Source organism: Halichoerus grypus, chromosome 1 (genome assembly GCF_964656455.1).
Source record: "Halichoerus grypus chromosome 1, mHalGry1.hap1.1, whole genome shotgun sequence".
Lineage (NCBI taxonomy): Eukaryota > Metazoa > Chordata > Mammalia > Carnivora > Phocidae > Halichoerus > Halichoerus grypus.
Window position 1 is genome coordinate 42,247,594 of NC_135712.1, and position 18,422 is coordinate 42,266,015.

At 36.8% G+C, this 18,422-nt stretch overlaps 2 protein-coding genes across 3 annotated transcripts in view; both read left to right on the top strand.

Moving 5' to 3' along the window:
* Positions 1 to 18,422, top strand: part of NSUN3 (NOP2/Sun RNA methyltransferase 3) — a 51,593-nt gene that overhangs the window by 10,308 nt on the left and 22,863 nt on the right. For both annotated transcript variants that reach the window (XM_036097329.2, XM_036097330.2), the window contains exons 3-5: positions 541 to 884; positions 6,750 to 6,904; positions 7,867 to 7,988. In XM_036097329.2, the coding sequence (XP_035953222.1) occupies positions 541 to 884; positions 6,750 to 6,904; positions 7,867 to 7,988 (621 nt within the window). The remainder of the gene's footprint in view (positions 1 to 540; positions 885 to 6,749; positions 6,905 to 7,866; positions 7,989 to 18,422) is intronic.
* Positions 11,520 to 13,812, top strand: LOC118539023 (heat shock cognate 71 kDa protein-like). Its single transcript, XM_036097328.2, is given in 3 exon segments — positions 11,520 to 12,373; positions 12,376 to 13,232; positions 13,273 to 13,812. Coding segments are annotated over 3 exon segments (1,938 nt in total). The 5' UTR covers positions 11,520 to 11,589; the 3' UTR covers positions 13,570 to 13,812.

An 18,422-nucleotide genomic window follows, 5' to 3' on the forward strand; every position in this document is an offset into this window, starting at 1 on the left:
GAGAGGAAGACTTTAACACTCACTCCTTTAAATACCCTTTAATGATAGTACTTTTCCCTCCAATATTAATAGTCTCAGGTTTTAAATTTTGTCTTTTGAAAAACACTTGTGCAAAGTGATAGACTGACATCTCTTTTGATGTATTCAGAGGTATATAAAGACAGGCCATGTGTTTTTGGCAAGATGTTCTGCAGGAAGGGACTAGGCTGAATGGCAGGTGAGGCATTCCTCTCTGGTGCAGAATTTAAGGGGCCCCTAAAACTCAACAATCAAATAATACTTTAATGGGCACAATTCATACAAAAGAAAGAAAACCCATGATGAATAAAATACTAAAGTTTTACATAAAGGCAGGGTCGTAACAGTGGTAGGTTGAGCCATATTAGAGCCTATGGCAAAAGGGCAAAGTCAGTGATACTAATCCTGACTCTGAAAAAAATCACAGGTAAGTGTGAAACTAGGACCCCATTCACTTGATTAGTAATATAAAATTGTGTTTGTATATGTAATATTAATATTCTTTTGTTTTTCTATTTCTAGGGATATACTAATATCTCCATCATGCTGGCAATATGCTATCCTTCTTAACAGATTCAATTATTCCTTTGAACTGGAAAAAGATTTACATTTAAAGGGCTATCACACACTCTTTCAAGGATCTTTACCCTACTATCCTAAATCAATGAAGTGTTACCTTAGCAGAACTCCAGATAGAATGCCTTCAGAAAGACACCAAATTGGAATTCTAAAAAAATACTATCTCCTGAATGCTGCCTCTCTTCTCCCAGTATTGGCTCTGGAATTAAGGGATGGGGAGAAGGTTCTGGATCTGTGTTCTGCTCCTGGAGGCAAATCGATAGCTCTGCTGCAGTGTGCTTATCCAGGTAGTGTGCTTTTCTTTCAGTAATTGACAGCTTTTAAATATCCATATATTACAAAATACTTTTAAAGTATATGAGAAGAAGTGTAAGATTGAGTTTGCAGACTTTGAAAATCTGAAAAAACCAGGACAGTATGTCGAATGGAAGTTTTAGCTAAGAAATCAGTGTAATTTTTTTTTTTTCAGCTACATACTAGCAGATAATTTTGAACAAAACTACCACATTTTGTAAACCTAAATCTGTCAGGTAATATGAATCCTGATAAGCCAATAACAAAGATTTTTTATTTTATCATTGACTTTTATACTTGAGAGTCTTGTATTGACATCTCATTATACTTCTGGGCAACAAAATACACACATTTAAAGTCATTTTTTGTATCATTAGACCATAAGGTTATAAGGCAGTTCTGTCCAATAGATATATAATGTGAAGTGCATATAAAATTTTAAATTTTTAAGTACTCATTAAAAACAGAAACAGTTGAGATTAATTTTAGTAATACATTGTAACCCAGTATATCCAAAATATTATTTCAACATGTAATCAAAAGTTATTAAAGAGATATTTTGCATTCTTATTTTCTTACAAAGTCTTCAAAATGGGCATGTATTGTACAGCACATTTCAGTTTGGACTAGCTACCTTTTAAGTGCTCATAGCCACATGTGGCAAATGGGTATGATATTAGACAATGCAATTCTTTTTTTTTTTTTTTTTTTAATTTTATGTAGTTGACAAAGAGAGAGAGAGAGCACAAGCAGGGGGAGCAGCAGGCAAAGGGAGAAACAGGCTCTCCACTGAGCAGGGAGCCCAATGTGGGGCTTGATTCCAGGATCCTGGGATCATGACCTGAGCCGAAGGCAGATGCTTAACCAACTGAGCCACCCAGGCTCCCCTAGATAATGCAATTCTAAAAGACTTTTTAAAAAGTTTTTTGGAAGTAACTTATCATTACCATTATTAGTATAAAAATGATGAAATATATGTAAATGTACATTTTTATAAATATTTGTTAAAAGTAATGAGTCAACCAACATCATAAATTATTTTCCTAATTAATAAGACTTTTTAAAAAATTATTTCAGATTTCCGTGGGTAAATATTACTTATAGCTTGGTAAGACAGGGTTCAGCATCAGTTCTGTCTAGTTTTTGTTTATTTGATGGTTTTTATAAATGGAGATGCTGTTGTTTATTTTAGATAAGATGATGGAAATGGTAGGAGTTGTGTTATAATTGTGCCTTCATATCACTTCTAATATATGGACAGTATCATTATTCCAATTTTTACATTGGGGGGCATATAATTCCTCATAATCATAATTATAATCATAATCATAATTATGGCATCAGTGATAGTCACACTGTGTTCCTTAGATAATTAAGTAAGGAGTAATTAACAGAACTGAAAATAGGCAGAATTGAGTTTTTTCCAAGTTAGTTGCACCAAAATAAATAAACGAATGAAACTAGTAGCCCAATTTCTTTCCATGGACCAAAGGCTGCCTTACACAGATGTAAAGCCTCAATGACTTTTTCATATATTTTTTAAATTCACTCCCTTTCCTGCTTAGATGAAGAAATACCAAGATTTGGTTTATTTTTGACGATTTAAACATGAAGTTAATTCTTTTTCAATGTAGTAAGTCTTCGTATATATATGAAACTTGGGTTGTGATGTCTTATATTACATATTTTGAAAAGGTTAACCAGTCTAAGACAATTTCAAATAAAATCTACATCTAGGCCAAACAACAATATAACATAAAGCTGTATTTTAATGAAGTTATTTTAAAATGCTGAATTAAGAATCTTGACTAAAGCTGTAATTTAATGAAAAGCTGACCTGATTTTCAGTTTTAACAGTTTAAATATTCTTTATTATAATGCCATGTTTCAAATCAACTCAGCCACATTAGTGAGCACGTACTACGTGTGCAAGGCTTTGGATGGTAGGTGTGGAACTGTGAAAGATGCAGAAATAACTAAGATTTTGGTTCATTGTAGAATGACAAAGTAGGTCTCCTAACCAACCCTCCTGCTGAAAACAACTAAAAAATGTAGGATATAATATTAAAAACAGAATCTTTAAATGCATTGGTGATGTCCAAATATTCAGTGACCAAAATCTAAGAGATAATGGGAACCTAGAAGATCAGTTGAGCATCAAAGCTAGCTTTTCACTTGTGAGCAGTTGCTTAACCTGAAAAACTTGCATGTTGATTTTCATTGCTTCATGAAAATGTGGGAATAAAAGACAAAGCCAGAGCTTGCCCAAGAGATAATCTACTAGGAGGTTAACTTAAAGAAAGCTGAGATTATAAAATGGTATACCCTCCATGTAAGGTAAACTAAGAAGAAATTGTCCTATCCCAAGGAACTGAAAGGAAAACTGTCTATTTTCAACTTTGATGATGGAGGAGAAATGGAAATACCCTCTGAAATTGTGTGAGCACAGCTAAGCCAGTGTAGACCATTATAGTGAAGTTGCAGAACATTGAAAATAAAGAGAAGATCTTAATAGCAGCCAGAGAGGACAGATAGTTTACCTCCAAAAGATAATAGAATGAGGATTGACCTTTGAGGGTAACAGTGGAAACTAGCATTCAGAGGAATGATGTTTTCAGTGTCCTAAGAAAAGATGACTATAAATCCAGAAGTATATTCACCAAGATATCCCTGAAAAATGAAAGTGAAATGGACGTGTTTTTTTTTAGACAAAAAGAGAGAATATAAGTTTGTCACCAATGATTCTGAAAGATGTGTTTCAGGAAAAAGGAAAGCCATTGTAGATGGATGATAAAAGATAACAAGAAGAAATGAAGAACAAAGAAGATGGGAAATATATGGGTAAATCTAAAAGTCATTGACTATAGAAGACAATGATGATAATGTTTTGTGCAGTTAAAAAATGTAAGCCCAAATATACAGTAACAGCATCTAGTTTGGGAGGGAGAATTAAAAGATTCTTACATCTTTTAGGGAAAATGGTAAGGTTGACTAACCTTATATTTTTTTTACATATGCATGTTAAAAATTTTAAGTTTATATATGCATGTTAAAAATAATAGAAATGGAATATAAAATATTTAAACCAGAAAAAGGGAGAAGTGGAATGAAAAATAATTAAGACACAGGTCTTTCCTTTGAGTCTCTTAGTGTCTGATGGGGACAAGGTGTGACTTTGGGGAGCTTTCTTGGTCCCAGTTTATGCTCCACCACATATGTCTTTGGCTTCACCTTTACTCCCATTCCTTAAAGGCTTGAGACCCTTGAATTGTTTCCAGATTGGAGAAACCCTAGAAAAGATTCATGCTGTTCCTGCAGTTATCTGCTGCTGCTGTTACTACTGCCACAAATTGAGGAGCCTCCAGATAGCTTCCAGCTTACAAGCAAAAATCACCACACTTGAATGGTTGCTGTTACTGGCCTTGGGACTCTGGCTTGCCTGTAGGGGCCAGATAGCACAAACCTGAACTGTGTGGAAGTTATCAACTCTTGGAATGGACTTTAACCAATGAGAGGCAGGAGACAGGAAGATGACAGCAGATTACTTGTTCTTCCTCCTTACTCCACTAAACCCCATAGTTTCTTCCAAGGCTTAGCAATTTCAGACTATGGACATATCCTGAGAGACTGACCAGTGCTGTAGCCAGCTTGATTACAACCCCTTTTATATTTGTGCTCCATCTTTGTATGATTTACTTCCTTTTTTCTTTCACTCTAGTTTCCCTGTGGTTGCACCTCCTCCATAACATTAACTTTTGCCTTAGGTCATTTTCTAGTGATTTTAGGTTTTTAGACAACTGTCCGTAAGCTGCATTAGCAAATCCTCTAAAAGCCCCTGAAGTAAACACATAAACTAAATTAAAAAAGAGTATACTACCTGTGTAAATGTAGCTTTAAAGTGATTTCTTATTCCTTTAACCCCCTAAAAAATTGATGCCATCTCCTAAGTGCCTTCCATATAGAAATTGTGGTGTGGTGATAGTAGAAAGGGTAAGCAATGCACATGAACATCTCTTGTGGTAAAATATGGTTAAGTACTATAGAAGTGGTTCAAAGTATGTATGAGAAGTGGACAAGTCAGTCAGATTTGGTGGAGCACAGAGTATGTTGGTAAAACAGTGGGAGGTTAAAATTGAAAGGTTGTCTTGAGGTCTCATTATCACAGACCTTGAAATAAATCAATAGTTTGAATTTTACTGTATGATAGGAAGTCATTAAATGTTTTTAATCATGGATTGACAATCAGAGAAAACAACACATGTATAGATATATATATATAGAGAGAGAGAGATATGTAGATGTATATATATTTATACATATATATTTGAGCAAAGGGTTTACAAAAATATTTCCCCCTCTACATTACAATTTCACCTTCATGTAGTTCTCTAGCTTTGTTTCCCTGGTAACCTGACAGATTGTCACTACGTTTCCAGGCAACATTACTCATGATAAAAAAGACCCTGGTGGGTAAAAATGCATGTGCACTGGGAGAAAGATTAAATAAGCCCCAGAGACCCAATAGGGATGCCCTGATTGGGTCTTCCTGAGTGCATTGATTCTTGTTACTGGGCAGTCCTCTTGTAACTTGGGCATCCTCATGGGGATCCTGAAAGCTGTGCCTATGAAGTTGTTAGAAGAGGTGTCTTCTGTGGGACATGAAGCTTTTAAGCCAGGACAACTCCTACACCTGCCCAATGTGAATGTGGAAGATCCACAAAAGTGGCCAATCGTTAAGTGCTTGTATACTAGGTTGAACATAGAGTGCCAGTTGTGGAAAATAACTAAAATATGTGGGGGAGAAGACAGGGAGAATTTTTTTTTTAAGATTTTATTTATTTATTTATTTGAGAAAGTAAAACAGAGTGAGCAAGGTGAGGAGCAGAGGGAGAAGCAGGCTCCCTGCTGAGCAGGGAGCCCGACGCGGGGCTCCATCCCTGGACTCTGGGATCATGACTTGAGCCGATGGCAGCCGCTTAACTGACTGAGCCACCCAGGCGCCCCAGGAAGAATTTTTAATAAGGTCTGTTTGTACAGATTTCTCTTGGCCCTGACTCACCATCTCTGGTGATAAGAATATTTCTTTCCTTCTGGTGTAGGGAGAGTACTTTTCATACGGGATTTCATCTCCTTTTAGGAAAAAAAAGGAAGGTAAAAATGCCCTTCCTGCATCTGCTATTATTCAAGTGCCTTTTGCTCAAAATACTATCAACATGCCAAAGTGGCATATTTTGGAGAGGCATGTTCTGAATCCTTTTACTAGGTACAATCCCCATTTTACACATAAGGAAACGGAGACTTTTTTTTATGAAGTCATGAACATTTTTTATTAACATATAGTGTATTATTAGTTTCAGAGGTGGAGTTCAGTGATTGATTAGTTGTATATAACACCCAGTATTCACTATATCACGTGCCCTCCTTGTTACCACCTTGTTACCCCATCCCCCCACCCCCCTCCCCTCCAGCAACCCTCAATTTGGGAAACAGACTCTTGAGAGCTAAGTAACTTCCCAGTTATGGGAATTATGACAGTTCATACTTTGAGCGATGTCTTACTAATACCATGAGGTATTGGTTGTATAGCATATCTTTAGGAATCCATAATTAAATTTGAATGAATAAATGGTCAGAGCTTCTGACAGGCTATGTAGGCAAGACTGTTGTGAATGTTTTGTGTGTGTGTGTGTGTGTGTGTATTGCTGTTTTTAAAACTTAAGATCATTATATTTACCTCTGTGCCCTATTTCTGCATAATTATGATGAATTGATTTCTTTCTGAAATTTATTTGATCAAAAGTGGAAATTTAACAATTCCATTGCATTCATTTTAAAACTTTTTAATCCTTTATGTTTAGGTTACCTTCACTGTAATGAACACGATAGTCTGAGATTGAGGTGGCTGAGGCAGACATTAGAATCTTTCATCCCACAGCCTTTGGTAAACGTAATTAAAGTGTCTGAATTGGATGGCAGAGAAATGGGAGATGCCCAGCCTGAAATGTTTGACAAGGTATAGTTATTACATTGTGACAAACTGATGGGCTCCCAGTGATACCACTGTTATGTTGCTTTGTTGTTGTTGTCTTCCATCTGCTTCCAGACATAGCCTGATACAATTTCTCAGTACTCTGGGAAATTTTGATAAAGTGAACAAGGAAGCAGTTTTCATTTGATGGTCAGCATGGTTCAAAGGAAGCGGTAGTAACATTGGGATTGGGGATTATTGAATTTTTTTTTTTTTTAAGATATTATGTATTTATTTGACAGAGGGAATGACAGCAAGAGAGGGAACACAAGCAGGGGGAGTGGGAGAGGGAGAAGCAGGCTTCCCGAGGAGCAGGGAGCCCGATGCGGGGCTCGGTCCCAGAACCCTGGGATCATGACCTGAGCTGAAGGCAGACGCTTAACGACTGAGCCACCCAGGCGCCCCATTGAATGTTTTTTATTTCCAGGTGCTTCAGAGATACTCAGGAAAAGATCAGATGTTACTTGGGTCAATGCACAAACATGTACACTATATAATTGCTTTAATTCGGTAACATTTCATATCAGAGTATGACAGTTGAAGAAAAAGAACATTTCAGCAAACCAAAATTGAAATATTAGTTCTCAAAAATAAATGCTGAGAATCCAGAAATATAGAATGTCTGTTTAAAACAAGTAACTTTTGTAAAAGTTTTTGCTATAGTCATCAAGAATATGAAATATGAGTAGACATTAGTAGACTTTTAGTCCTCCTGTTCCCTCTCCCTGCCAAAAAACCAAACACTGAAAGTGCACAGGAAATTTTCCTGTAAAGTATTAGTGAAGAAATGTCATGAAGAATTTACCATAGTATATTTTTGGTTTTAAAAGAAATGTCTTTACTTACTAGCTGCTTATTGTCATGTTTTACATAGCTTCTCCATGTATTTTACATCTGAGACTATATTTTCAGTGCATGTTTGCATTATATATCCTTTTTTTCTCTAGGTGTTAGTTGATGCTCCGTGTTCAAATGATCGAAGTTGGTTGTTCTCTTCTGATTCTCAGAAGGCAGCCTGTAGGATAAGCCAAAGGAGGAATTTGCCTGTTCTGCAGGTAGAACTCTTAAGGTGAGGGCTATTAATACAAAAGTTACTCTGGTTTCTAATGTAATTTAAATAGGCATGACAAATCATGACACGGGATTCCCCAAATGGAGGGTTTTCTGTGTAGGTGTTGATAATTATTCCTCCAAAGGCTGTATCCAGAAAATTCTTAACCTCTTTCCTTTCAGCTCTCATGCTGTAAGACCCCACTGCCCCCTCCCCCACCCCCTCAATGAAATGTACTATTGCTGTGCATTGTCTTTTAAAGGATACATATGATTTTACTGTGGTTTAAAGTTGTTTGCCTATCAGGACCGTCTCAAACCTAGTGTTCAGCACCCTATTCTTTCACCAGAACCTGAACAGTCCCCCATAATAGTAGCTTTGGACCAAGATGTATGTTTTTGGTAATGGATACATTGTTTTGGATGAGTCAGCCTCCTAGGAAGTTGTAGTTCATTGTTAGCACTTACCTCCCCTTGAAGAATTTTCCAGAAGCATGTGACCACCAAGAGATACCTGGTTTTCTTATGAACAGAGGCATTTTGGGACATTCTGTCCTGGTTTCAAAAGAGATTTCTACTTATACTCTACTCCCAAGTAATTCCTGTTGTTCAATGCAGAACAAAAATTCTCTGGAATATTTTAAAATATAACTTAATGATGTATTATCACTTGTTACCTCTTACATGTGGAATGATAATGATTAACATTTTTTATGCACTTCTGACAACGTGGTTTACTTCCAATTTCTGATTGATACACAGCAATCAATACATGCCATTACCTAAGTAGTACAACCAACTAATATGTAGTCTTGTTCTTGTACCAGATTATGAAATCAGCTCATATGGCTGTTCTAGGTAGTACCTACCAGAGGGTTCTTCTAAACGTTACTCATCTGGCATTTAAACTATTTATATGCTTCCAGTGTCAGCCTTTCATCTACTAAACCCTAAGATATTTTGAGAATTTTATACCACCTTTCCCCTTCTACCTTTTGGATTATTAGCTTTGGCATGTTGCATAGATCCTGCTATAAGACTTCTTTCTCACCTAAATTTTCTCGATCTGGCTTCTTAGTTAATTATTCCAGCTACTCTGGGCCTTGCCATTGTTAACCTTACACCTTGTAACAGACAATAAGTTTTATGATGGGTTATTAGCTTTGTGACGTCTAATTTTTTTTTTAAACTGTGATTAAGCAACCAGGCTTTCTGAGAATATCATTTTTCTTTCTCTCTCATGAAAAATCCTCCCTTCACTTCTTTTTCTTCCTGTTCATTACCAAGCTTTCTGTGTTTTATATTCTGTTGCTTTTCCTCCCATTTTGTCTCAGTTCATTGTAATCTATTTTCTTTTCCCTTTATTCTTCCAAATTTATGCTTGTTAAGGTTACTAAAGATCTATTAAATTGGCAAATATTTTTCAGTTTTAATTTTACTTGATCTCTTGATAGCATTTTAAAAATCTATTTTATTATATAACTATTACAAGGAAACATTTTCATTGTAAAAAGCTCAAATAATAAAAATGAAGCAAAAGGCCCTCTTGGCCATGGACCCAACCAAATACCAGCTTTCTTTACTGAGTTATCTGTTGGACTTGTTTAGTGGACTTGTGTGGACTTACCAAATCAAAAAAATTTCCAAACTTTTTCTCTAGCGATTTTTACAATTATGTGTGCATAGAGAAATTCATTTAAAAATAATTGCTATCACTGTGTATATATTGTTCTGAAACTTGCTTTTTTTGTACTTAATTTTTCTTAGTTTTTTCCTTATAGATTTACTTTGTTCTCTTCAACTTTTGTGAAATATTAAATAGAATCAATCTATCATATTCTATTTAATCCTCTATTTTTTGAATACTTATATTATTTCCTTCTTTTTTTTTTTTTTTTTTTTTACTTTTACAAACCATCCTTTGTCTCATTGGACATGATCCTAACATTTTTCTTGATTAAATATCAAGAAGTGGAATTGAGAATCAAACATTTTAGATATATTGTTCTCTAAAATAGCTATACCAGTTTATACTTTCTATTGCATTTGACTTTATTGACTGCATGTTCCCTCTTTTTTTTTTTTTTTAAGATTTATTTGCGGGGAGGGCAGAGGGAGAGAGAGAGTCTTAAGCAGACTTCATGCTGAGCACAGAGTCCCACACAGGGCTCGATCTCACAACCCTGAGATCACGACTTGAGCTGAAACCAAGAGTCGGAGACTTAACCAACTGTGCCACTCAGGCACCCCTGCTTGTTCTCTCTCATAGTATTCTCTTCCCTTGATTTTTGTGATCATATGCTTTCCTGGTTTTCTTCCTACTTATTTTCTTAATTTACCCTTAACCAGCTCATCCCATAATTTCTGGGTTTCCTTAGGCTGCTGATGTTTGCTCTCTTCTCTATTTATCTGATGGCTTCAACTGATACAAGACGCTACCTCCCAAGTATGTATCTAAGCTCAGATCTTTCTCCCTAGCCTCAGACCTATATATTCAGTTATCTCTGACATATCTCCATTTGGAAGCCCCTTGGACACATAAAACTCAGTTTGTCAAGAGAAGAACTCATAATTTCAAATGCTATTCTGTCCCCCCCAAAATCAACACAACAAAAAATCAAATAGAAACCCCACTAATCTACCTCTCTTTTTCTCTTTTGTATCTCAGTAATTTCCATACCATCATACATTTGCCTAAGTCAGAAATCCACCTCCAACCCCCCTTTCTCTTGTACTCAGTCAATTGCTAAGATGTTTCAGTTGTACCTGTTCCGTATTTTTCAAGTCCATCCAGTTCTATCCATCCTGAATAGTCTAACCTGAGCCACCAGCATCTGTCATCTGAATCCTTGTAACTGGCTCCTAACTGCCCTGCATGTCTCCAGGTGTGAGCTTCACTTCACTCTTCACAGTAAAGCAAATCTGATCTGAAATGTAAATCTGATTATGTCATTCTCCTTTTTAAAATTCTGCAGTGGTTCCCATTACCATTAAGATTTCAAATTCCTTAGTATGATATTCAAGCCGTCTTTGGATATGGTTCCTTCTTACTTCATTTGCCTCATTGTCTCAGGACTTCTCTTGCTTTGTGTTCTACTGGAGCAGTTCTTCAAACTCACCTTACAATGTCATTTCTGAGGCCAGGGCATTTCCTGTTCCTTTTGATTGAGGGTTCTTCTTACTCATTCTCCCCTTTCTCTTGGCTAACTCTGGATTCATTAGAAATTAGCTCTGACTAGGGAGTGTAGGGTAAGGCTTCAATAAGAAGAGGTCAGGGATTGATATTCCCTTCATGTCCTTACTTTCATTTAAAAATATATTGTCAGTTTCTTTGCTTAACATTTGCCTAGTACTTATCTCTCTCTTCAACAAGACTGTTATAAGCCCCATGGGAACAGGGATAGTCTTACTGTTTTTACTGCTAATACATAATTTGGTGTCTGGTATGTAGAAGGAGGTCAGCAAATAATTGTTTTAAAACACTAAATTAGAAGGGCTGAGTATTTAGAATTTAAATCTGTAATTAAATTTATAGCAAAGTTACTCTCATTGAATGCTGGGCTAGATCACCAGACAGCTGTTTTCTTCTCAAGCCGAGCCAGGCCCACACAGAAGCAACCATGTCTAAGGGACCGGCAGTTGGCATTGATCTTGGCACCACCTACTCTTGCGTGGGTGTCTTCCAGCACGGGAAAGTGGAAATAATTGCCAATGATCAGGGAAACCGAACCACTCCAAGTTATGTCGCCTTCACGGACACCGAATGATTGATTGGTGATGCTGCAAAGAATCAAGTTGCGATGAACCCCACCAACACAGTTTTTGATGCCAAATGCCTGATTGGACGTAGATTTGATGATGCTGTTGTCCAGTCTGATATGAAGCATTGGCCTTTTATGGTGGTGAATGATGCTGGCAGGCCCAAGGTCCAAGTAGAATACAAGGGAGAGACAAAAAGTTTCTATCCAGAGGAGGTGTCCTCTATGGTTTTGATGAAGATGAAGGAAATTGCAGAGGCCTACCTTGGGAAGACTGTTACCAGTGCAGTTGTCGCAGTACCTGCATGCTTCAGTGACTCTCAGCGTCAGGCTACCAAAGATGCTGGAACTATTGCTGGTCTCAGTGTACTTCGAATCATCAACGAGCCAACTGCTGCTGCTATTGCTCATGGCTTAGACAAGAAGGTTGGTGCTGAAAGGAATGTGCTGATCTTTGACTTAGGAGGTGGCACTTTTGATGTGTCAATCCTTACTATTGAAGATGGGATCTTTGAGATCAAATCCACAGTTGGAGACACCCACTTAGGTGGAGAAGACTTTGACAACAGAATGGTCAACCATTTTATTGTAGAGTTCAAGCGCAAACATAAGAAGGACATCAGTGAAAACAAGAGGGCAGTTCGTCGCTCCATACTGCTTGTGAATGTGCTAAGCGTGCCCTTTCTTCCAGCACACAGGCCAGTATTGAGATTGATTCTCTATATGAAGGAATGGGCTTCTATACCTCTATTACTCGTGCCTGGTTTGAAGAATTAAATGCTGATCTGTTCTGTGGCACCCTGGACCCTGTAGAGAAAGCCCTTTGGGATGCCAAGCTAGACAAATCTCAGATCCACGATATTGTCCTGGTGGGTGGTTCTACCCGTATCCCCAAGATTCAGAAACTTCTACAGGATTTCTTCAATGGGAAAGAACTGAATAAGAGCATCAACCCTGATGAGGCTGTTGCTTATGGTGCAGCTGTCCAGGCAGCCATCCTTTCTGGAGACAAATCTGAAAATGTTCAAGATTTGCTGCTCTTGGATGTCACTCCACTTTCTCTTGGCACTGAAACTGCTGGAGGAGTCATGACTGTTCTCATCAAGCGTAATTTTACCATTCCTACCAAACAGACACAAACCTTCACTACCTACTCTGACAACCAGCCTGGTGTGCTTATTCAAGTGTATGAAGGTGAGTGTGCCATGACCAAGGATAACAACCTACTTGGCAAGTTCGAACTCACAGACGTATCTCTTGCTCCTCGTGGCGTTCCTCAGATTGAAGTCACTTTTGATATTGATGCTAATGGTATCCTTCGTGTCTCTGCTGTGGATAAGAGCACAAGAAAAGAGAACAAGATTACCATCACTAATGACAAGGGCCGCTTGAGCAAGGAAGACATTGAGCGCATGGTCCAGGAAGCAGAGAAGTACAAAGCTGAAGATGAGAAACAGCAGGACAAGCTGTCTTCCAAGAATTCACTTGAGTCTTATGCATTCAACGGTTGAAGCAACTGTTGAAGATGAAAAACTTCAGGGCAAGATGAAAGCAACTGTTGAAGATGAAAAAATTCAGGGCAAGATCAATGATGAGGACAATCAGAAGATTCTTGACAAGTGCAATGAAATCATCAATTGGCTTGATAAGAACCAGACTGCAGAGAAGGAAGAATTTGAACACCAGCAGAAAGAGCTGGAGAAAGTCTGCAATCCTGTCATTACCAAACTGTACCAGAGTGCAGGGGGCATGCCAGGAGGAATGCCTGGAGGCTTCCCTGGTGGTGGAGCTGCTCCCTCTGGTGGTGCCTCCTCTGGACCCACCATCGAAGAGGTTGATTAAGCCAACCTGAGAATAGGTCTAGCATTGTTCCACACAAAATATTCGAAGGACCCAAATTTGTAGCAAATTCCATGGCAGTTTTAATGTTGAGCTGCTATAGTAAATAAACTGGGCATTCTTGATACTTGAATATGGAATACGTGCACAGGGAAAGGAAATAAGCATTGCATTTATAAACACTGTATTGTTAAGTGGAAAATGCAATGTCTTAAATAAAACTATTTAATTGGCACCAAAAAAAAATTATAGCAAAGTTAATCTGCCAAAGATGATATAATCACTGTTGTGCTGCATAGTAATTAGACATAAACATAAAGCATTTCTGTAATTTATTTTGATTTGTATTGCTTTTATATAACCAAAGCATGGTTTTAGTTTCAGTTTAGTTTTTTTCCTCCAATTGATACATTTCTCTTAACTTCATTTAGCATTTCAGTCCTCGTTGTAAAGGTCATGCATTTATATAAACCTCACATAGGCACCTACTTATGCCCTAACAACTATGCCTCTTCCTTAGTGGCCACTCCACTCTCCCATCATCTTATTTTCCAAAAGGAATGGCTTTAGCATTACATCATTTTAGTAGCATATTAACAAGGTGCAAAACTGACATCTCACTCACTACAGGTGTAGATTTTTATGTAATCAGACGGGGAAGACCATCACCCCAGCCATCTCCTATTCTTTTCCTTGAGCAGCTACTCTCCATTTCCTGTCTCTGATGCTTGGTCTGTGTGAGAGATTTGGGAGCCACCTAAATAAAGTAGTTGAAACTTTGGGTCCCTTGGTTGTGTGGTTATGATGATAATGGGGAAAGAGTAGGACACCCAAGCTATAGGCACAGAGAATGGTTCTAATTCCCTGACATCTACAAGTCTGGGAGTTGAAAAGATGAAGGAAAAAATGATAATGCCAGCCACAATTTCTCTTTTACCTCCTGTCCTTGACCCTAGAAAATGAAATATATAGTAATAGTAATTTTCTCATCAGGGATAGCTCTATCACTCACCGTGCCACATACAAAGAAATTTCTTCTACTTTCTTTGGAATCTTTCTCACCTAGTTATTGTCTTACCTTCCTTTAACAAAAGGTAATCCTTTTATTCCACAATAAGAAATGAAAGGTTTCAAATGCAAACATAGGCAAGAAAGTAAATATATTGATGTGTGAGTTTTACTCAAAAGTATAAAGGATTGATAGTAGATCCTTATTTTCATTTGCAAAGAGCAATTAGAAAGCAAGAAAGCAAATATTGCCTAGCTTGATATTGTGGACAGATGATGGCACTCAGAAGGGAGAAAAGGAGTGGAATGGATAATTGAGAGGCAAATAAAGAAAACTTTTTGTACTGTTTTGTTGAAGACTAGTATTTGCATTTGTCAGCTGACAGATACGGTACTCAAAGATACTTTATGCCCTCTGTGGCTGTATATTCATTTACCTCACCAGAAATTTTTCATATTTATATTAATTAGGCAGTCTGCATAGTGTTCACAGTTTTAGCTTTTGAAAACACACAATACTGTACAACCAAATATTACTCTTAACACGTTTTTATGAATGTGATACTTAAAATTGATACTTTATTATTAAAGATTTTATTATTTAAGAGAGAGAGAGTGCACACAGAGCAGGGGAAGGGCAGAGGGAAAGGGAGAAGCAGACTCCCTGCTGAGCAAGGAGCCTGATGTGGGGCTCAATCCCTGGACCCTGAGATCATGACCTGAGCCAAAGGCAGATGCTTAACCGATTGAGCCACCCAGGCATCTCAATACTTTAACATAATAGAAGTTTGTTGATGTTACATATTTTTGAAAAAGAGTAATGTTAGTAGATATGTAAGTCTTTTAAAATTCTTTTAAAAATTAATATATGTTTATAATCATGAAAAGAGTAATCTAACCTGATTTTTCTTTTTACCATGGAAAGCTTCTTGGAAGACACAATGATGACAGGAGAGAGATTCCAAAGCATATGAGTTCATTGTACACTTATTGAGGACTCTTTGATTTATCCATACAGAAGTGGAAAAATTAGAATCTTCTATTTAACTTATAAAACATGAAGATAAAATTATATACAACTCTCTCACATATCTTCCCAAAAACCATTTCAGAAGATAAGAATGTGGGACAACATTATAAGGAATAATTGAACATAAGCCAGTTCTATTAATGGAGTACCATTTGAAAGTATATCTTTACTTTATTTCTCAAAATAATTTCTGAGACCAGTCATTTCTGTTACATACTATGTATGTACATACTACATAATCAGATTCTCTGCTTCATTTTAATTTAAATGTATTAGGAAAAACAGAGTGAGAAAATATGCTGAAAATAACACACATGTAGTCTTTTTAGAAAGTGGCCATGGTGTTTGTGCAAAAGAAGTTTACATGATTTTTAGGTGGGAAAGCACGAACTGAAGAGTATGATTTATAACAAAAATATTGGTATGTTATTGCAGTAATGTATCATGTCATCCCTTTCCTCAGAGAAAATCAATCACATTTAAAATACTGACCCCTTCTGGTTTTCTTTTCTCACTAGTTGACAAGTAAAATCCAATTTGTGAACCCATTGAAAAAGGAAGCTTAGATGATTCAGTTACATTTTGAAAATTTGTATAAATCATCCAGATAACTATCCTTAAAAAGTGGTGCTCTGACAGCAAGAACTGTGTTTTAAAAGAAACATTAAAAAAAAAAAATCCCCAACAATTCCTGTCATGCTCTTGAGCTGAGATAAGGGATACCTAGTGACTATGGAGCGTGAGTCTTCATCATTCATCATCATAGTGACCAAAATATTGATGTGTTCATGTTGGAAAAATATTTGGACATACAGTTCTATTAGAATGGAAGATTTCACCACTGTTTTGGCTATGTATATAATTTGTTTTTAAAGGTCAACTAATTCACTTAGCTTTGCATACTATCATATGCTTAGTCATATGTTTGGAATCCAGAAAACGAAAGCAAACCACTATTAATACTACTACTCTTGCTGCTACTACTACTAATACTTTTCTTCCTCCTCTTTCTTCTTTTTTTCTTTAAGTTAAATGGCAGGAGTCAGAGGTTCTCAGATTAAAAATCTGTAATTTGGGCAAAGTACACACTTCTTTTTAATGAGAGTGTGCAGATCCAAATACTTCACATTAAATGAAATTGTAAAAGGTTGAGGAGACATCCATAGTTTGTAGCTGTTGTATTTTCAACATTAAAAATATCTCAAATATAGATTGAGAGTATGAAATAAAATCTTGAAAATGAGATTTTATCAGCATTTATGAATTTATCCAACATTAAGTATTTTGCATCAGAACTTTGCTAGGCACTGCAGATACTAAAATATATACGAAATGCTTTTTGTTCTCAGGGCAATTGTCGTAACATGGGGCAAGAACGTGTAGTAACAGAATAGAATACAGAGGTAGCAAGAGTGGGGACACTAGGCTTTGGTCAGGTTAAGGATGGGGTGTGGGTTTACAAGTTATATTTTAACAAAATAAGCAGCAGATAAATATTTAAGCTAAAGATATTTATTCTAATAATTTTTCCTAACATGGAAATAATGTAGTCTCATACAGCATTTGAAATATAAAAAGAAATATAAAGAAAAAAATAAGCCATCCATTGAAAGAAATTTATATTGACTTACTTCCTTTGATTGCATATAGTAATTACAATAATAGAAATCATAGTGGTATATAATTTGTTATCTTTTTCTATTTAATTTATTATGAACATGTTAATAAGTAGTATTTGAAAATATACTTTTGAAATGGCTACATCATATTAAATCACTCCATTCATTCACATGTATTCAGGTAGCTAGGAGTATCAAAGACTTTCTGCTGATAGGATCTCATTAATGCAAGAAATAGGTACAAAAACCTCCTAGTGGAGATTAAAATATCAGCCTTTTCAATGATCCAGGCAAGAGTTTGATAACTCTTTGGGGAAGGAGTTAGCAGCTGGCCTGTGATCCATTTCTCTTGATTTCTAGGGAGGCAGTCCCATGGAAAGAAAGAAGGCGGGTGACCCAGTTAAACATGATGATAACTGACCTCCTTGGTAAATAGACTAATGAATTTTGTTGAGAGGAGAACTCTTACTTATGGCATGCTTTGAGCAGACTATCCCTGGTTAGGATTGCCATGATAAACACAACCTAGAATCTAGATTTATGAGGCCCAGCTTCCTGGAGAGTGTCATACAAGTATTCAACTCCCTAAGATATATTGGAGATGCTCCCCATTGTGTGAGGTGACCTGTGAACTTTGCTTAGAGAACTCATCTATTATCTGAGCTAGAAAACATTCTGAGCTATAAGCAAGACTGAGATAGCCACATTGGATGTCCCTGCCTCTTTTATGCCACTTGATTGCTTGTATATTTGAAATTATTAGTAAAGCTTGATAATGGCTAAGATATCTGGCTCATGAGAATCTGATTTGACAATCCAGTCCTTTGTGTTAGCTCACCCCTAAACCCCACCCAGGGGCCTCTGATGAAACCTTATTCCAGTCCCACATCTAAATCTTGAAATTTAATCGGCTAATCCAGACAGCTCTGGACAGTAAGTAAGAGCCCTCCCCCTTTATATCCTGTGCATGGAAACATGATTAAAAAAGTGAAAGGGTAGGGCCTGTTGTGCCAGAGCTCAGGCAGTTCCAGGAGAATAAGAGAGTTTGTGATGTTCCACGAATAGTGATTTTTCCATTTTGGTTCCACTCATTAGTAAAAATAATAACAATGGATGCTGTTCATTGACTACATTAGCTACTTCTCTCCTTGTTTGCAGAGGCTCAAGTAAATAGGTGGAGAGAGTCTTGAATTGTTTAC